This window comes from Primulina eburnea, chromosome 4 (genome assembly GCF_022965805.1).
Source record: "Primulina eburnea isolate SZY01 chromosome 4, ASM2296580v1, whole genome shotgun sequence".
NCBI lineage: Eukaryota > Viridiplantae > Streptophyta > Magnoliopsida > Lamiales > Gesneriaceae > Primulina > Primulina eburnea.
Genome location: NC_133104.1, coordinates 43,439,289 through 43,458,834, shown reverse-complemented (window position 1 = coordinate 43,458,834; position 19,546 = coordinate 43,439,289). Strand labels below are relative to the sequence as shown.

The 19,546-nt window shown below is 35.0% G+C and overlaps 5 protein-coding genes and 1 long non-coding RNA gene across 8 annotated transcripts; 2 read left to right on the top strand and 4 right to left on the bottom strand.

Moving 5' to 3' along the window:
* Positions 1–579: 579 nt before the first annotated feature.
* On the top strand, positions 580–1,323 carry LOC140829313 (uncharacterized). The gene is made up of 3 exons (XR_012117436.1): positions 580–674; positions 852–1,088; positions 1,253–1,323. It is a non-coding gene; the product is annotated as an uncharacterized lncRNA (long non-coding RNA).
* Positions 895–4,500, bottom strand: LOC140829312 (L-Ala-D/L-amino acid epimerase). Of its 2 annotated transcripts, XM_073192406.1 has the most exons (7): positions 3,834–4,499; positions 2,950–3,060; positions 2,330–2,546; positions 1,902–2,235; positions 1,430–1,491; positions 1,248–1,320; positions 895–1,080 (listed from the first exon to the last, which is right to left on the bottom strand). In XM_073192406.1, coding segments are annotated over exons 1-7 (1,248 nt in total). In that variant the 5' UTR covers positions 4,284–4,499; the 3' UTR covers positions 895–1,079. The 2 variants fall into 2 exon arrangements, with proteins under 2 accessions (XP_073048507.1, XP_073048506.1); XM_073192405.1 differs by lacking the exon at positions 895–1,080 and having other exon boundaries at positions 1,244–1,320; positions 3,834–4,500.
* A 554-nt stretch (positions 4,501–5,054) lies between these two features.
* On the bottom strand, positions 5,055–7,801 carry LOC140829311 (uncharacterized). The gene is made up of 4 exons (XM_073192404.1): positions 7,461–7,801; positions 6,970–7,368; positions 5,834–6,248; positions 5,055–5,544 (listed from the first exon to the last, which is right to left on the bottom strand). Exons 1-4 carry the CDS (start codon positions 7,726–7,728, stop codon positions 5,367–5,369), a joined length of 1,260 nt encoding a protein of 419 aa, XP_073048505.1. The 5' UTR covers positions 7,729–7,801; the 3' UTR covers positions 5,055–5,366.
* A 1,791-nt stretch (positions 7,802–9,592) lies between these two features.
* Positions 9,593–11,450, top strand: LOC140829310 (T-complex protein 1 subunit delta). The gene has a single exon (XM_073192403.1). The coding sequence runs from the start codon at positions 9,688–9,690 to the stop codon at positions 11,281–11,283; it is 1,596 nt and encodes a 531-aa protein (XP_073048504.1). The 5' UTR covers positions 9,593–9,687; the 3' UTR covers positions 11,284–11,450.
* A 134-nt stretch (positions 11,451–11,584) lies between these two features.
* LOC140830330 (WAT1-related protein At3g18200-like) lies at positions 11,585–12,558 on the bottom strand (the record flags this gene model as incomplete). The annotated part of the gene is made up of 3 exons (XM_073193606.1): positions 11,585–12,099; positions 12,181–12,344; positions 12,430–12,558. Coding segments are annotated over 3 exons (462 nt in total), but the record flags the coding sequence as incomplete, so codon positions are not given.
* Positions 12,559–13,863: 1,305 nt separating this feature from the next.
* LOC140829965 (alpha-1,3-arabinosyltransferase XAT3-like) lies at positions 13,864–16,578 on the bottom strand. Of its 2 annotated transcripts, XM_073193244.1 has the most exons (5): positions 16,269–16,577; positions 15,962–16,054; positions 15,785–15,877; positions 15,372–15,464; positions 13,864–15,062 (listed from the first exon to the last, which is right to left on the bottom strand). In XM_073193244.1, the coding sequence occupies exons 1-5, from the start codon at positions 16,423–16,425 to the stop codon at positions 13,894–13,896; spliced, it is 1,605 nt and encodes a 534-aa protein (XP_073049345.1). In that variant the 5' UTR covers positions 16,426–16,577; the 3' UTR covers positions 13,864–13,893. The 2 variants fall into 2 exon arrangements, with proteins under 2 accessions (XP_073049345.1, XP_073049346.1); XM_073193245.1 differs by lacking the exon at positions 15,372–15,464 and having other exon boundaries at positions 16,269–16,578.
* Positions 16,579–19,546: the final 2,968 nt, after the last annotated feature.

Here is a 19,546-nt window from a genome sequence, read left to right as displayed (position 1 = left end):
CCGATCAAATAATCTCCTTCTATGAGATGTTTGTCTAATTCAATCTGAAAATTATTATTTTTTATGTTGAAAACATTATTTTTCAATTTAAGTATGAATCTGATTGACCCGTTTCACGAAAATAGATCTATGACACCGTATAACAAAAGATCTATCCATGTATTTTAGTTCAGTCAATTTTGATTATAATTAGATTTCGAACTTGATATATCGTATCAAATTTAAAATATTTATGTGAGATGAAGTATAAATCACTTGTTTTTTTTCCATTAATCTCTCTTGTTTGTATCAAACTTGTTCCCAATAGTGTTAAAAGAAAATTTGTTCCTTCAAAATACACATGATGTTATAATGATATTATTTTCACATTATTAGGTAGAAAGTAAAGATTGTGGGGATAATTTGATGAAGTAGCTTGTCATCCGGCAAAGTGAGATGAATTATCTCCCTTATATATGACCATCACTGAGATAACTTGAAATTGTACAAAATAAGTGATATTGGTTGATTGCTAGTTAATTTCTTTTATTTGGCAAACAAAATGTAACCTAAAAGTATCAAGATAAGGCTTAAAAAAATAAATTAATATGCCAATTTTCTACCAAAAAATAAATCCTATTTTTCAGTCTTATCAAATCTTTTATTCATTCTCTCTATCAAACAGTTTTTCATAAGTTTATACACGTTTAAACAACTTATGAATTATATTAAAAAATCTTATAACAAAAAATCGTGACATGGAAAAAAAATAATTATTACATTTTATAGGATATCATATATAAATAAATCAATGTCATTTTAGGTGTCCACGTGTTCTTTCAAAGTTAATTTTTTTAAAAAAAATAGCATAGAGTTTTTCTTAATTCATTTAAAAAAAATTATAATTTTTTTTCACATTTTCAATATCTGCAAATTAGTTTTATTCTCCACAAATCTGTCGATATAACACTTATTATTTTGGGCTCCGCATCTCGGAATTGATTGGAATGAATTTAACAGAAACTTCTCCAATGCATCCAAGAAAAGAAGGATTAACCCAGGGCACACAATTGATTTGAAGGGAGTGAGCTTCCTCGTTTTCTGCACATGTTAACGAATTCAGCATTGAAGATCAAATGCAGAAGCACAAAATATTGAATCTTTTTTTATTAAAACACACAAAATTATCAAGAGCCATCATCGTAGATGTGATGGTGGAGTTTCGTTGTTTCTGTGTGTTTATTTTTTTGATACCAAGTAGAACTTACCATAGCGTGTCGTCCCAGTGTAGAAAACCACCATGGCCTCTAGCATTTGAAAACTTGTAAACTGGACCAGAGGCTAACAGTAAAGAATATTGTGAGTTACTAAAGATATAGCACATCACTGGTGTAACAACTGATGAAGTGTGCTAGCAAGAAGGTTGAACTTGGCAGAGAACTAGAAGTACCTTTATAACCTTCGAGAACCGGATCCTCGGCCAATAAAATGGGAGTATCAAGGTCGATGAATCTGCAAACAAGTATGTATCAGGGATGGTAGAGAGCGAGAGCTAAATATGGAAACAAAACTGTCAATACTGGGGGTCATATTAATCAGCTTGCAGGGCATGGATTCTTCTCTTACAAGGAACAGTTGCATTCATTTTTTTAACTCTAATTCAGGCAAGGATTTAGCTGTAATGAATATATTTAGAGGTCAAACATGACAGGTCAGAGTTATGCTTGATAATATCAAGATTTAAATGGAATTACAATATTTAATATCAATCTACAAGGGTGATGATTGTACTCAAAATCAAGATATTTAGTTTGGTGGACATGCTTTCACATATTTAGGCCATATAATCGAACTGAGTAAATTATGTATCACACGTCATTCACCCTTCCTATTTGAATTTATAATAACAAAATATTACTTACTTGAAACACCCAAGACCAGCAGCCAAATTGCCAGCGAAGCCCATTGCAAGTCTAGTTTCAACCATCCCTCCAATCATCAGATCCAGTCCCGATGCTCTTGCTAGATCAATAATTTCGAGAGCTCCGAGAACTCCAAATTTAGCGAGTTTAATGTTGATTACATCAGCAAGATTTTCTTTAGCTATTTTCTTTACATCATCTAAACTACGGCAACTTTCATCAGCAGCAACAGATACTCTGTATTTGTTTCTCGCTATTTCACTAACATAACCAAGACCCTCCCAGTCGTCTCTGTGAACTGGTTGTTCAAAAAGCATGGGTGTCACCTCCATTTCTGCATAGAAATATACGAAATGATACCTTTTTTGACAGTGAAATAAACAGGATCTTCAGTTGCATGAAAACTTCAGTTGGAAGAAATGAAGTACCGTGTAATTTCTCCAGAACTTGAATGGCTTCCTCAGAAGTATAACCTTCATTGGCATCCAAAATAAACAAGCAATCAGGGTGGACTGCGCGTATTGCTTGAAGCACTTGGACGTCAGACGTCATATTCTTCCCAACTTTAAGCTTTAAAATCTTGAATCCTTGAATATTATATTTTGAAGCTAGCTCAGCGGCTTCCGTGGGGGAAACTATTGGAATCTGTAAACAGTAATAATCATCAGTTAGTATGAACTGGCAATGATATGATGAGCCTGTCCTCTTAGAGTTCTCTATCGCCACTACCATCATCTTCTTTAAAGTTCTGGTCAAATTTGCATGAATATTGGCTAGTTTAAGGGTGGGTGGTTCTTGAGAAGATTTACACACATTTTAGAGAGAAAATGTGAAATAAACTTTAAACACGTGTACTTATTTGTTGGATTAGTAAGTTCTAAGTTGGTTTAGTTAGTTTAAGTTGGTTTAGTTAATTTGACAGCTGTACTCAACTCATGTGTATGTATTCATGATTGATCATTTTGGAAAGAATAACAGAGAAGATATTTTCTTCCGTCTCTGGTGTTCTAAGTCTAATATAAACATGAAACTAAAAAAGAAACTGTACTGTTATGTCCGTTGTTATTTCATTTGAAAATCCACCAAAAAGTTTCCATAATGGTAGTCCAATGCTGTTTGCAACTGCATCGATCAATGCCATCTCAACTCCCGCTCTGACCTTCATCATCATACACATATTTGTAAGCATGAGAAAATTCTAACTGTAAGGAAAGGAAGATCAATGCGTTATTCCCAGAACAGGGCTTTTTAAAAAAGAAAGCTGCTAAAAACTCAAAATATATATCCAATTACAAGTACGTTTAGTGAAAATCAGGTAATTCTATAGCAATTTCTGGTGAATGTGAATATTTAATAATTTCACCATTTGTTTCAAGGTATCAGGTAAGAGTTCTTGTTCAGTCAATTAGTCTTATAATGAACATTTGCCCAAGTGTGCTCATGCAACCTTGCAAGATGAGCAAATATGTGCGACTCAAACTGGAAAATGAAAAAAAAAAAAAAAACTATAATAATTGATACCAAATGCTTCTCAAATATATGACCTCAATCCCAGAAGTGACTATAAAGCATTCAAACATAAAACCAAAAAAAAAAAATTCTATCAACTTTTTTATGAAGAACAATTTTCATAAGAAAAGATTGATAGAATGTGTACTCTAGAGATCTATAATGGACTGCTAGCCTTCTCCTTCCGCGGCTCCGCCACTGCCCTTCGGACATAAGAACATGGAGCATCTAAACAAATTTTATTTATAATCTTGTTAAATATATGATTCACATCAAAAAGTTAACGGTCTTCCATAAATTTCTATGGCCGTCAATGTTCCAAATGAAATAGAACACTCAAAACAATAAGCAAAGAAGTGAAGGTCAAAGAGTTAATCAAGATAAATAAATACAATTCAGAGTCAAACTCAGAAACAGACTCACAGAAGCAAAAGAATGGCCCGGAAGAATAATCTGATTGATCTCAGACAAAACTTGCCCCAGAGTCTTGCCACGACTCCGCCTGAGAAACTGACAAACTTCCGCAGCTTTTGCCAGAGCAAGTGGCTGATCCTCGGCTGTTACACAAGGAAGAATGGGAGTCTCTCCCCAACCAACACACCCATTATTCAACTCAACTCGAATGGCCACGTTCTCCACTTTATCAAGCCTTGATGAAGCAATCGTGAAGGGGGAAATTAATGGCACATTCAATGGCCTGCCCTCTGCTTTGTGAACGTCAATTGTGAACGTTTCCATCAAACTCTTGAACCCAAATGATGTAGATACCTGCGCAGCTGGCGGGGTGGTGGCCATGCACGATTTGATGGAAAGGGAAACGGGATTCTTGATTTTGATGATGGGACTTGGGGAAAACAAGGATGATGGCACCATTTTTTCTGATTATCGGACGGGTGGGAATGATTCGAAGAGCTGCTGGCATCCGTCATTCTCTGAACCTTGTAGGTGTTTCGAATAAACAATTATCAATAATTGTCGATGTCATATTTCACCAAACAATGATTCATCGGAAATGCGTACCACTTATTTGTCGTTTCCCCTAAAGAAACCATTTTTCTTTCGGAGTATCTGGTACTGGTTTAAATATTTTATTCTCTCGAGATTCTTTTGGTCTGCCTTCGATCTGGCTCTTTGGTTGAGCCAGGCTAGTGTTTTGGCCTTTGAGACCTCGTTTGAGCTTTGTTTAGACATCTTCTTTTTTCCCCTTTTTGGAAAATAGTCATCTTCCTTTTCTTTTGGCCCCATCCTTCATAGTATAAAGTTATTACATGATCAATTTATATAGTAACCACGTAAGTTTGACTCATGATAAATGATAATGCGTAGTAAATAATTTGATTGTTACGTCCCTCGACCTAGTGGCAAGGTTATCATTTGGCCGCTTGATATTAATATTAAAAAGTTTATTTTGTAATTATTGTAATATTTTGATATTGATTGATTGTAATGATGTTGATTATACTAAAAATAATAATTGGATGCTGACATTGTTGAATACACACGAAACAAATAATGCAAGGGTTCTTCAATCAGATCATGTTCATGTATGTGGCCAATTGGTGTTTCTAAAACTAGATTTGTCCTGGAAAAAGTCAGGCCGATGAAGAAAGTACAAAATTAAGAACTCGTCAAGACTAAAAGTCCGACAAATTGGAAATCAAATGAAACCATAGCCTCAACCGCCTGATAGCGGAAGAGAGAGCCAGTCGGCCTGGGATTCGGAAAGGCACTTGTATTTTTACAAGGTAAAATAGATTAATCTTCATCATCTTTCACATTTGCTACGAAAGCTACATGAAGCAATTAAACCCATAGTTTTCACAGCCGGTCTTTATTAACACAGCGAAGTATATGAGCCAAGTATTTCAAAAGGTGATCCACAGACCGATGCTTAATCTTCAATTTCTTAATGGAGCCCCTATAGCCCAGTTCTTATCATATAGTTCCCGGACTAGATTATGCTATTCTTGACTTCGCTTGCAACCTCTGCATGAATTTCGGATTAGACACAAGCCTCTTCTTCACTTCAGAAATTCGAGCATCCTCCACTAGCTTCCTAGCTTTTCCAGCATCCTCGATTAAAGCAAACAAGGTTCTGAGGCAATCCTTTCTATTTTCCTCCCGATGTTCAAACCTGAAACAAAACATATAATGAAAACTGTATGCCAAAGACAGGAAGCATAAATAACGGATGATGTAGGTTTGAACCATTGCCGGGAGTTTATAAAAAAGTGATACTGTTTACTTTTTGCAACTCTTTTCATAAAATATATATACAGAAGTACACACTCTCAAAATTGTTGAGAGGCTCATGAGCTATTAAAAAACGTCAGTTTAGAGGTCAAAACATTAAAGCAGAACTACAGTATACTGATTGCTGACTGGTACAGAAAATAAAATAAAATGCTAGCGACTGAGCTTACCTTTCGCTAGTGATGGTAAGTTCATCTTTCCCAGGATTATACCGTTTTCCAGCTAATTCTCTTAGCCGCAAAAACTGATGCTTGGATAGACCAAGCTCTTTTACAGTAACAGCCAACTTCACTTTTCTATTTTTGGGATGCCAAGCATCACCACCAGGAGCAAAGACCACACGAGTTTGCCACCTAAGAATTGGTCCCTCACCTGGAGGATCATCGAGTTCCTTTCTGTTATCAGGAACAACAGTCTCGTCAAACTTTGGAGATTCCTCTGCTTCCATCAGTTTGGTACATTCCAAGACCACTTGATCTTCAAACTCCTTAAATAATGCATAACCTTCTTCAACTTCTAACTCACCTTTTTCAACCCTATCACCTATCTCGTCAAATTTCTTTTGCACCTTCTTCTTGATATCGTCTAGAAAAAATCCATCACGAGGAAATAACTAGTGTTTTAACTATCATATATTGAAATCCATGGGAAGTATAAAACAATGCCAAGGTACCACAAAATCAAGTCAACTGAGGACAATCTTGCCAAATAATTGAAGGCTCAAATCCTGAAGTTAAAATCTTTATAACGTTGAAGAACTAAAACAGTTTCATATCATCTAACAAATATTGAGCCAAAAGGAATTTTTCTGAGATTTTGTCTAGTTGTTCCCAAAGGGCGGACTCCTTGAAATTCCTCCACATTTGGAGCATTCTGCTACACAAAGTTCATGATCGAATATAAATTCTAATGATGCGACATGTCGGGTCACAAGAACTTGTCATCCAAAAAAGTTCATAAACAAGTCTAATAGTTACAACTCTTATCTGAAATGAATAGGCAAATCCAGTTAAATCTCTTCAAAAAGACAACAGTCAAGTATGCCACAGACTTCTATGGCTAGAAAGTAAATTTTTTAACCAACATAAAAAGAACAAAAAAAAAACCAAATTAGATAGATTTCAGAGAAACCGTTCAACTATTCAAGAAATCACACATCATAATATATAAACTAGCACGATTTCATGGCCCCAACTAGCTTAATTTAACTAATCAATATTGACAACCAAAAACAATGAAAAATGGATAACCCATACTTAGTTTATCAAAAGCAAGATGCGAATGTGAAATAATAGCATAAGAATACCAGGTAGAAGGTTGTCCCAGTGAAGCATGTCCTCCAATATTTCTTCACATTCCCTTGTATCCTTGAGATAACCGTGCTCGGTGGCCTCCCTGATCATTTCATCCCACTTCCGGTCATCCATGTTGCCATAAGGATCCGAAGTCATCTGCTTCATCACAATTTCCCGAGTATTATACAAATCATCAATTTCTTCGTCAGTTTCAAAAGCCTCCTCGAAATCAGATTCGAAATCTTCATCCTTAACATTATCCAAGGGTTCCCGCTGAAGCTCATCCATTAACTCATCATCTGTGTCTTCATGCTTTCCAGAGAGTCTTCTCTTCAGAATAGACTCCAGGATTGACGGAAGTGCCCCCTCGTTAAAGTTCTTGAAATAGTCCTCCATCTGTAGTTTTAATTCTACACACAATACATAACAAACCACGCAGCTCGCAATCAGTACTTGGAGCAAACCAATCGACAAAGTTGACAAAAGGATGTATTATGTTCACCTTTGTTGCTCACATCTTCCACCTCATTCGTCACCTCTTTCTTGTCTTCTAAATTCCCTACGCTAGATTCTGACTCATCGTTGTCATTTCCAGATGAAAAAAATCGAAATGTCGCAGGAAAACGGTGGATCAACGCTGCATTTTCAGTGCTGTAGCAACCATAACAATTCGTACAACGATTAGAAACAATAGATTTGAGTTCGAAGTTGCGAAAGGAGCGGAGATTGCGAGAGTGTAGATATAAATTCCTGAGCAGAGCTCCTCTCATGGCGGACAAGCTCTCCGAGGGTTCGAAGTAAAGAAGCTTCTCTCGGGTGGGAAACTTGCAGGCTTATTAACATCGTACTGGACGTATAATTATCCTACCAGTTGGGCTTACGGCTCTACTGGGCCTTCTTATTTGGGTTTTTTTCCCTTGAAAAAGAGAAATGTATTTGCAATGAATGTATGAAATTTGTTTTGGCTTATTTTCTTCCGAATTAGTTGAATGTTTAAAAATCTAAAATTTTGTTTGTAAATTATAAATATTTGAGGGAGATAAAGGACTGTTTGTGATTACTAAAAAAAGTCATTATTGGCTTTTAACTTCAAAATATTAGTTATATGTTTCTTAAACCAGGATTATGCATGCTTAATTTAATTGAAATTTAAAAGATGGTTGGAAGTTAATTCAACTTCTTCTTATATACTCTCTTCTGAAAAAATATCTTCAAACTGATATACTTGAACAATGTCTTAGTGATAAACCGTTTATTCGTTATTCGAAGTTGTTTCGAAAATTTTATTCAATTTTTGTCATTTTCTGGAGAATTAATCGAAATATGACTTATTGTTTCATATGTCCAGAGTCACGATATTTAAAACTTTCACTAGCTCGAGTTTGGGCTCTTTCTAAAAGTTTTTTTGTTGGTGTGAGTCATGTACTTCAAGATGAGTTCGATGTTTATGATGACATCCTAATTTTTGATGTCCACTTATTTCCCATATTTGTAAGTTCTGACTTTTGTTTAGACAATATTGTTTTTGGTTTATAAGAATTACTTCAACTTCTCCAAAGTTCTTCTTTTTTGTTTTTGTGACAAACTTTCAATGATTATTGGAATGCCATTTTATTTACAACGGAAATGAATACGTTTATTAATATTCTTTGATCATTTGTAATTCTTTTGTAATGCTTTCATATAACATTATTTTACTAATTTCTTTTAACAAAATATCTCATATTTCCCTTAGTGGTTCATGATAAGACGACCAAGTTGTTGAGAGAGGTTCGCCTCATGTTGTGTTCATCTTCAAATCTACAACTTTGATATTAACGAGATACTCTCTGCATGATCTTGATGATCTTCTAGACTAATTATTTCCATAGTAGTTATCAGCTTAATTTTTTTTTTTTGAGATTTTTTAATTAGATTAATCATTTTTTATTCGTCATGTTTTAAAGTTTTGGCATTACATTGGTCTTACCTATTTGGTGTAATAAAGGTTCAGTAACAAATGATAGTGATAACAATCATTTTGAGATTTTTTTCCAAAACTTGGTTGTTGTTATAGAGTTTAAATTCTTATTTGAATATCTTGTATTGTTCCAATAATTTATTCTTATTTTTCAAAAATTTCCTCAATTTTATGTTGTACATAGTATAGCCTATTGACATAGTTCGGTATCGTCTTCTAGATCTATCTAAGCTATACGAATAGTTTAGAGGAATTTGACTCTATTTAGAAGAAGCTATTAATTTGAATCACAGGGATAAATTTATGATTATGTGTTCTTCTTTTCTCCTAATGTTTAACCTTAGTTAACTTTCCTTGTAAATATTCCAAAGTAGAAATAAATCATATAAATATTTTTCTCGAACATATATTCGGATTCATAACTTTTAAGAAAAATATTCTCCTCAATCATTTAATTGCACAATAATATTAACATTATATGTTTGAAATAATTTATTTGAATTCTAATAATATTTTTTATCTAATTATAAAATCAAAGATATTTTTGATCATTTTATCAAAATTAAAAAGATCAAATCCAACTTTTCTCTTAGACAGTGATCTTTCTTTAATTTACCCTTAATATTTTAGGTATTATTTATTTAATTTTAAAAGCCCCTCGTATTGATGCATTTGTTCATTCGTTTAATTCGTGTAAACGTTCTAAAAATTTCTCTCTCTCTCTCTAGGGTTTTACACTGCACTGTTCGTACTTCGTATCCAACCAAAAATGGCGGCACCCGCGGTATCGAAGCCGAAGACGGAGACATTCGTGGACAACAAGCGGAAAGATGACATCCGTATGGCCAACATCGCGGCGGCTCAGTCCGTCGCTAACGCCGTTCGCACCAGTCTCGGTCCCAAGGGCATGGATAAGATGATTTCCACTTCCAACGGCGAAGTCATCATCACCAATGATGGCGCCACCATCCTCAACAAGATGGAGGTCCTCCAACCCGCTGCAAAGTTTCTCGTCGAGCTGTCCAAGTCGCAGGATGTTGTCGCTGGTGATGGAACCACTACCGTCGTTGTTATCGCTGGTTCTCTACTCAAATCGTCACTTTCCCTTCTTACGTCCGGCATTCACCCAACTATCATATCCGACGCCCTAAATAAGGCTTCGATTAAGGCTGTCGAGATTTTGTCTGCAATGGCTGTGCCTATTGAGCTAACTGATCGTGATTCCTTGGTTAAATCGGCCTCCACATCGTTAAATTCAAAAGTGGTTTCACAGTATTCCACACTTTTAGCCCCTTTAGCTGTTGATGCCGTGCTTTTTGTGGTGGACCCTGAGAAGCCGGATCTGGTTGATCTGAGAGATATAAAGATTGTGAAGAAACTTGGGGGCACCGTTGATGACACGGAGTTGGTGAAAGGATTGGTTTTCGATAAGAAGGTTAGTCACGCTGCCGGTGGATTGACGAGGGTGGAGAATGCAAAGATTGGGGTGATACAGTTTCAAATTTCTCCCCCCAAAACTGATATTGAGCAGAGCATTGTGGTGTCTGACTACACACAAATGGATCGGATTTTGAAGGAGGAGAGAAACTATATTTTAAGCATGATAAAGAAAATTAAAGCCACCGGATGTAATGTATTGTTGATTCAGAAAAGTATTTTGAGGGATGCTGTTACAGACTTGTCGTTGCATTATTTGGCAAAGGCAAAGATTTTGGTGATTAAGGATGTGGAGAGGGATGAAATAGAGTTTATTACCAAGACACTGAATTGCTTGCCTATTTCCAACATTGAGCATTTTCGTGCAGAGAAGCTGGGATTTGCTGATTTGGTGGAGGAGGTATCATTGGGAGATGGTGGGAAGCTAGTGAAGATCACAGGGATTAAGGAAATGGGGAGGACTACAAGTGTTCTCGTCCGTGGATCAAATCAATTGGTGCTTGATGAGGCTGAGAGAAGTTTGCATGATGCTCTGTGTGTGGTGAGGTGTTTGGTGAACAAAAAGTTTTTGATTGCCGGAGGTGGAGCTCCTGAGATTGAGCTATCAAGGCAATTGGGTGCATGGGCGAAGGTGCTACATGGAATGGAAGGGTACTGTGTGAAAGCTTTCGCTGAAGCTCTCGAGGTTATTCCTTACACTTTGGCTGAGAATGCAGGGTTAAACCCGATCGCTATTGTGACTGAGCTAAGGAATAGGCACGCACAGGGAGAGATAAATGCAGGTATCAATGTAAGGAAGGGGCAGATCACTAACATTTTGGAGGAGAATGTGGTGCAGCCTCTCTTGGTGAGCACAAGTGCGATTACATTGGCCGCAGAGTGTGTTCGTATGATCTTGAAGATTGATGACATAGTTACTGTGAGGTAGAGTTGATCGGTGCCTCAAAAATATTTTGGTCATCTAGAAAACTGTTTTTATGATACTATTGTTACATTTATGTGTGCTTTTTATTCGGTTTAGTGTATGTTGGGTTGTTTTGAATTAGAACTGTCCCTTTCCTTTTCCCAGTGATTGGTATCTTGATCTTTTGGTTATTCGGAATTGTTATGGTTATGTAGTATCTATGAAGTTTTATGGGTTAACAGCTTATCTTAAAAGCACAAGCACTTTTCACCCTTGTGATGACCGCGCATCCTCAACAAAGTTTCTTTATATAAATTAACTGGACAGACAGATAAATTCCTCATTCTTGTTCTCGACCCAAACTATGACAAGTTTTAGAATCGAAAAATCTAAGACAGACTTGGGTGATGGTTCACATAACTGCAGCATTCATTTCATTTGAAGTTCGTAATTATGCAGCTCATTTTCATTGGTATGACCTTTTTTACGCATATATAGGCTCCTGGAAACGTGTAATGTTTCTAAATCAGCGGAACATTCAAACATTCCAGTAAAGATACACATGTTAAGATATTTGATGCTAAGGTTGTCTGAGAACAGTTGGATTTGTGTTCCGTGAAATTGACTTGTAGTTTTTTAGCAAATCACCATGTGTTCATGACTGAAGAATGTTATGGAATATCAGCTTCACCAGGGCACTCTTGGCCTCTGTTGTTACACTTTAGCAGATGTTTTGTCAATGTTTCATCATTATGTTGGATTTTAATATTTGTCTCTGCTGCTGCTTTATCCCATAAGACTATATTGAGGCCAATCATAACGAGGACAGCTCCAATGACCCTGCAGTTTGGAAAATTCATTGAGTTTTGGGAAGTATTCCATGTTATTTTGGTGATTGTAGACATTCTATCTTTTTCCTACGATGTCTTATCGTATCCAGAGTCTAATTGGTCGCCAAGAATTACAAATGCCATGCCAGCGACCAAAACTGTTTGAGCTGGCTGGAAACTTGCAACAAAAACTGGACCTCCTTTCTGAATAAACCAGGTCTGTAGATAGATTACTATCCCTGAAGATATAACTCCCTGCAAGTACAGTAGAAGAATGATGCTGATAGTTCTCTAAAATTAGTATTCAAACAATAAGTGTATAGGGTTATTGAAGTCTTACTGCATAGAAGATAGTGAAAATTTCTTCATCAGATTGGATTTGCCAATGTTTTGGATCCCTTTGTACAAAAGCTGCTATGATCAGAAACTGGATTAACCCGAAGAAGAAGGTGAATGTTGTGAGCGAGCATGTTTAAGGTTTGAAGTTTGATGTGCGTAGTTTTGTTGTCATATAATAATGATTTGCTCGATTTGGCATATAATGTGTTTGATTTGCTACAATTATTAGACTTTCATCAAAATTGAAAATATCTCCCTGCTTCCATCATCAATACTGAATGTTAAATGCCCCATGAATACATCTGGATGTATATTTAGTTAATCTGTTATTGCCTTATCTCAGAACTATGTCATTCAAGTAATTTTGCAGTCAAGCATGTTGCAGAGTGCAGACATAATGTAATCCTCCACATGGTTGAATAACATGGTTCTTTTAGTTATCTTTTTTCATAATAACGACATACTAAATTTTTTGTTGAATTCTTCCTTAAAGTTCCATCTTGCATGTATCTGCAAGGTGTAGATTTAAATCTAATATGATTGGTTGAATAAAAGCGGAACATTGTTATGGGGACAAAACAGGGGTGGTCCATGTTAGGCAGTGGTTAAGAATAGGGGAGAAATTTTATCTTGATTAATTTGGAACCGATCGCACATTAGCTAGGTTCGATGATTGAAAACCAAATCTGTCCAGCAAAGGGAGTCAGGAGTACTTGCATGACAACCAGTGTAACACTCCAGTGTTTGGTGCACTAGTTGGTGTGTTCGGAGACTGTATATTTGTTTTGAGACAAAATAATGTTTTATAGATAGAAATGTTGATTTGGCATTATGGAGTTATTAGAATTTGACCCGTACATTAGTTTACATGCTAATTATTTTCCTTGAAGTGAGCGGCTTTAGCTAGTTCATTCCGAAGCACACAACCTCCTGTGTGACGAGGTAATTATGCACTGCAGTCGGATCGATTATGTGTTGTGTACCTCGTGAAGGTCAGAACCCTTCTACCCTTATTCTGTTCCACCCGTATATAATGAACTCTTCTACTCGTATTCTGTTTCACCCGTAGCGTCGTATATTTATCCAATTATTTGGAGCATAGACTATGTGAACTAGATTAAGAAATATTTGAACTATTATTTGAACTCTTCTACCCGTATATCATCGATCATTTATGTTCATTGTCACACATTTACTGTCGTGGTACATGACTATTGGGGATTTTCTCACCCCTCGGCCCTGATGGCTCGATCAAGACTGTTTGTTTGCTGGGAAAGGGGGATATATGCAGGCGGATAGGTCTCATGTATGTAAGTAAATACACTCACTAACAAAATGTATCTCTCCCACATCGAATAATTGACCTATTGAAGAAGAATGGCAAAGTTTGTAGAAACTTAAACCGTGAAACCGAACTTGAGACGAGAATAGAATTATTTAAAAAATAATAAATGTAAATATGAACTTAATGACGCAAAAGCTTTAAAGCCTTAGCGAGTGTCTCTTTAAATCTGTGTACATCAATAGTCACATTCTGATTATCCAAGTAAATGGTTTTAAGCCCTTCCCATCCGTTTCTATGGAAAGACGAAGGATCCCTCAAAACTGGATGATCCTTTCCATATTTTTCGCTCAAAGAGCTCTCATTCTCTCTAATCTTATAATCCAAATACTTAATATTCATATCACCAGAAGGGTTTTCGAAATCGAGCTTTGCGAATCTGTCGATATCCCCTAAGGGAACTATTTGAATCAACACTGCGTTATCCGGCAGGAAAACCATGTTAGTTAGCCCCGCTCCATGGATCCCCACCAGCACATCACAGGAATTTACAACTTGCGCAAATCTTGACATGTTACTAGACGAGGTTGCCTCTGCTAAGACCACCTCATATCCGAGCTTTCGTGCCACACCTGTGATTTCACCTTCGTTTGTTAAGATTCGAGTTCTTTTCCTCGTTATGACCATTAAACGAGGTCTTGTCCCGTCTCTAGCTTTTAATCTGATCGCGCTTTTCCTCTCCAGGGAGAACGTTTTACGTAGGAATCGCCTGAAATTTCCCATCGAGGGCTCATTTGACTTCCCGAGAACCGGTTTGATTCTAAGCTCTTGGTTATATATGAGACCGGCGACAAGTTTATCATAGCAATGCACTTGTTTTTCTTTGTCAATAGCGACTATTTCATGCACAGTTAGTTTTTCAAGCAATCCTTGGAACTTTGCCACCCAAAATGACTTGTAATCGCTGGCGAGAAAATGAACGTCCCTCTTGAAACGGTAGGAGGTTGTGTATAACGGAGTTATCAGATCCGCAAAGTCGTGAAAATAGTTTCCAGAGAAACCCCCTAACGAGAAAAGCATGGCAGGAAGGGTGTGATTTTGTGTACATTTCGGGACGTTTACGTCTTCGTCTGATACCCATTTTACAGTCCAATGTTTTACGTATGGAATGCCTTTTCTGGGATAAGGTTGCATAGTCCAAGAATTTGTTGTATTTGGTGTGTTTGAAGGAGGTGTTACCAAATATATTGTGGTGGAATTGGGTTGAATTCTAATGTCCCCTTCCATCTCACAATAATCTGCCATTGTCTCTTGCACTCTGCATATAGGTTCCACTTTCTTTGTTTCTATCTCTGCAAAATCAAGAGCCCATAGATAATGTAAATGTAAAATCACATAGTACATGACAAAATGTGTATCATGTAACTAAACTCAAATTAATCGAGATTTCCTGTCTTTCAAATGATATTCAAATATTCTATCCATGTATTAGGTCACATATTATATAAGTGTATACATGCATGAAAAATTTATATGTATAGTTCATCAAAATATATATATATATATATATATATATATATATATATATATATATATATATATATATATATATATATATTATTTGAAATTGAAATATGGAGACTTGAATATTTATTATTTACCTGGTGGACGGGAGATCACATTGGTGACATTAACAACGGGCACATTTTCTCCTGTTTCGCTAGTGGATATTGGCAGATTTGTATAATTGCCAACTGCAACAAAGATCGAGAATTTCAGATGATCCAGTTGCCTCATGTTGAAAGTGCATCCTCAAATTTTCAAGAATTGACACTTGGCATGTGTCGTTGACTCTAAATGTTCCCACAGCTAAATTGTATCGTTTTTTTCAAGTATTCCAAGTGATTTGAAAACTAGAGAATGCATTTTCAGTAAATACGTATCCGTTTGTCGGATCAAACAGCTAAAGTTAGTGAATCCAAACCCAAAATAGGCAAAATTAATCAACCAAAAGAGTATTTTTCCCCCGTATGCCAACTGATTGAAAACTAGATAATGCATTTTCAGTACATACCTGTTTGTTGGGAGATAATGGCGCTTGTGTTCATGATTTGGACTCTATTTTCGTTAGTCCCGATGGATGTCTGGGAATTTGAATCATTGTTAACTGTAGTAATAAAGGTCGAAACTTATAAAATGACTTCCAATCAGATGAAAAAAATTGTCGTGTAAATATATAGTTAAATCTTACCTATTGGCTTGGAGGATTTACCCTTTTCAATATCTATTAAAATAAAGTCTTCTGCAGCATTTACGGACACATCCAAGTCAACACCATCACCAACTGCAACAGTTCGTAAAATCAAGATTAACGTCAAAGTAACGAGAGAGGTTTAGCGTGAAAACCAGAAAACAATGTAAGAATATGGATGAGGGGCCAAAATTTGAGGTTAAACAAGGTCGAAACCTATACTTTTTCTAAAATTTATGACAACTTTTTACGAATAACAATTAAGCTATTCAACAACACTGACAATGGGAAGCTATAGAAGACTAACTCATTGGCAAGGGATGCATGCGATTCTTGAAAGTTGAACAGATGCTCAATGCGAAAACCAAGCACAGAATCAGCGCAGAAACCCCAAGTCTCTTTCGTTCATGTTGGCTAAAACTTTTTGATAATATTGGATCATACATTTTTGCTCGTACATGCATGGAGTTGCTAATTCACACTTCCACGTTCGAGCATGACGAATAAAAAGTGACACTCAAAAAGTCAGATCAAGAACACGAACAAGGCCAGAAGCTGTATGCATTATCATTTATTGAATATATTTCATGTTACACTGATTCGTCAAGATGAGAATGTGATCTAATAATTTATAACTAATCTCACATTTGTTGGTGGAATAATGTATGAAAACTTGTAGCTCTTAATAATAGATTATAATTTAAATCACTTAAACTATGCAATTACAGTTCAAATGTTCTGTTTCAGTTGACGTGACAAATAATTTTGCAAATTACAATATTTAGATATCATTTTAATTTTTTTTTTTACTTTAACTATAGATCGAACATCTATCTTTTATTGTGTTGTATCAAAGCTTATAATTATTAAAGAAATTAAAAATCAAATATTTGATTCTTGTGTAAAAATATTTAAACTAAACATCAATTTACACATGATGTATACATGCATGGAAAATGCAATTTTTGTTTTTCTTTTTTTCGATTTTGATTTTCTATGTTGTTAAATTTTAGTTTTATTCCACTATTTTTGCTTTTTTGGCGATTGTAGTCTTTTTTTTTTTTGTAGCTAATGTTTCACTAATGTGACACTGATGTATATAGTGTAACATCAACACTCTAGATGGAAAATGAATAAAATTGTAAATCAAATTGAAAGATAATATAATAAGATTGAAATTCAATAATGACCAAAATCGCAAAATTAATAACATTAAATACCAAAAACGTATTTTTCCATGTATATAAGTGTGTGTGTGTGTGTGTAAAATCAATGAGAGCAATCAGCGCTAGCGCTTAGAAGACCCAACAACTAATAATTAGCTAGATTAGTGCGATGAAATTCATCATACTACTTTCTTTTTTTTTTAAAAAAAATAATACTTATGAGAGTGGCGGTACCGAATGATATTTAATTGAATAGTTTAATCATTTGAAAGGAGTAATTCAACTAATGGTATTAAAAAAATCGTGAAATTAAAGATTTCTAAGATTTATCTTGCCAATTATTATTAGAAAGTCTAAATAGATGGGTCAAAAATGGTAGCTGGTGTAATTATTATTATATATATATATATAATATGACCAGGAATGGAGGGAATTTTTTTACGTAAAATGTGTGCCTCTTTCTTGTTCAATTGAATCTTAATTTTTAAATTATATAATTTTTGCCGACATTATGAAATTTCTTAATAATGAATTTAACCACCTCCTGTCGGTTGATAGAAAGATGGAGAAATAAGTAGGGGAATAATCAAGTATTTGCTGGTGCGGGATGACATGAATTAGTCGGTCATATATCGGCGTTGAGTTATATTTAGATAACATTTTTGTTTAATTTATTATTAGTATTTATGAATGATCGAACGATTGTCTTTTTATCAAAAACTATAGCTGATGGTAATGATGCAACTTAAATCTTTGAAACCGTACATCAGCTCGAACACTACGATTCGTTCGATCGATCTTCTAGTATGAACAATTACCATATCAATAATTGCATTCTTTGCAGAGTAGTTGTCAATGAGAATCGAACATATGACATTGACTCTGACACTAATTGTAAAACTAAAGACTTTTTATTTTGTCAAAAGTTATAGCTAGTGGAAGTATGTTTTCAAGTGAATTTATTCACCAAGTTTGATAAAAAATTTGAATGATTTAGAGTAAATATATACTTTATATTCGGTCCAACAGCTTACATTATCGTGCAACGATTACATTTGCTTTTTGTTAATACTTGCGGGTATACATGCAAAATAGTTTGTTTAATGAGTAGGTCTCGTGTGATATATTCTCACATGTTTTTAATTAATGAGACGAATTAATATTGTTCATATTTATAATATTTTTCATGTGTGACAAAAAAAAAATACATATCTCACTAAATTAACTCGTAAAATCATTTTATAAAAAATTTGTGTTGCTTAATTGGCCCCTAATTGTGCAAGTTAACAGAATTGGTTAATGGGCCATAATGTATGAAAGAAATTTCAAGGAGTTGGTAAAACTAGTATAAATCAATGGAATCTGCACCTAACGAACACGATGATCTTGGTCTCAATGATTACTGCCTTCAATGTGGTGATGACTTGTAGCAGCACTCTGATAATAATAATAAGATCTTAATTTTGAACGAGATTTCGAGTTCGCGATCTAATTATAACAATCTATAAATTTAAAAAAAAAAAAGTCTTGTTGAACACGTTCAATGTGCACTGAAAATATTTATATATTATTTTTCACGCATATCTTGTATTATGTTTCTATCTATTTTATCTATAAGAAGAGATTAATTTGATTTATTCAACAGAGGTTTATAAAGTAAAATTTTTCCTTGAGAAAGAGTCAAAATAGTTCTTATTTTTGAATCTTTGAGTAAATAGAAGTTGGTAGAAACACTAAATTTTAATGTTGTTCATGTGTGCATAAATCCATAATTTCCAGTTCTGTCGGACAAATTGAAGAGACTTTTAAAAGCTCATGTAAACATTCAAAATATATTTAAAAAAGATAAATAAACTTTTAAAACATCTGGTTATTCGCTTTGCGTACTTGTACAATCTGTTTTTGCGAACAAAGGTAAAGTTTCAATGATACTTGATCTTTTTTCTGCGATTTGAAATATGTTTCAACAACTTGTAGGGTCTATGGTTGGGGATTCTATGCGCTTTACTGGTGCAAGTTGTGTCTCTTGTTGTCATCGTATCGCGCAAGAATCGGGAACAACTCGAAGTAAACATTTTATCTTGCCTTTACCTGATATCGACTAAAAATTATTATCCATCTCCGAATTACTGTCTTGTTCAGGCAAAGAAGGCCGACGAGAGTCTTCGAGTCGACGGTTTCCGTGAATATGTCATGAAGATATGATTTGCGACTTGCTTAATGGAATCCAGAATAGAGTGAAAGATCAAATTAACAAGATTTGGGTAAACTTGAACATTTGCTCATTTAAAACTGGTAAAATAACATTATATTAATCAACACCAAAACGGCCACATTACAATCCATACTAAAAATTTACCAAAACTTATTCCAGATAAAAATGTCAATCCAGAGTACATCAAACGGCCAGTTAACACAA

Excerpts from the sequence above, each read along its gene's own strand:
- LOC140829312 (XM_073192405.1), bottom strand. The coding sequence starts at position 4,283 with ATGGTGCCATCATCCTTGTTTTCCCCAAGTCCCATCATCAAAATCAAG. Across the intron at positions 2,547-2,949 it reads AAATAACAACGGACATAACA|ATTCCAATAGTTTCCCCCAC; the intron begins GTACAGTTTCTT and ends TACTGTTTACAG. Across the intron at positions 2,236-2,329 it reads AGTTCTGGAGAAATTACACG|AAATGGAGGTGACACCCATG; the intron begins GTACTTCATTTC and ends ATTTCTATGCAG.
- LOC140829311 (XM_073192404.1), bottom strand. The coding sequence starts at position 7,728 with ATGAGAGGAGCTCTGCTCAGGAATTTATATCTACACTCTCGCAATCTC. Across the intron at positions 7,369-7,460 it reads GGAAGATGTGAGCAACAAAG|AATTAAAACTACAGATGGAG; the intron begins GTGAACATAATA and ends TATTGTGTGTAG. Across the intron at positions 6,249-6,969 it reads CTGGGACAACCTTCTACCTG|ACGATATCAAGAAGAAGGTG; the intron begins GTATTCTTATGC and ends GATTTTTTCTAG.
- LOC140829310 (XM_073192403.1), top strand. The coding sequence starts at position 9,688 with ATGGCGGCACCCGCGGTATCGAAGCCGAAGACGGAGACATTCGTGGAC.
- LOC140829965 (XM_073193244.1), bottom strand. The coding sequence starts at position 16,425 with ATGCATGTACGAGCAAAAATGTATGATCCAATATTATCAAAAAGTTTT. Across the intron at positions 15,465-15,784 it reads CATTATCTCCCAACAAACAG|TTGGCAATTATACAAATCTG; the intron begins GTATGTACTGAA and ends TCTTTGTTGCAG. Across the intron at positions 15,063-15,371 it reads TGTGATCTCCCGTCCACCAG|AGATAGAAACAAAGAAAGTG; the intron begins GTAAATAATAAA and ends TTGATTTTGCAG.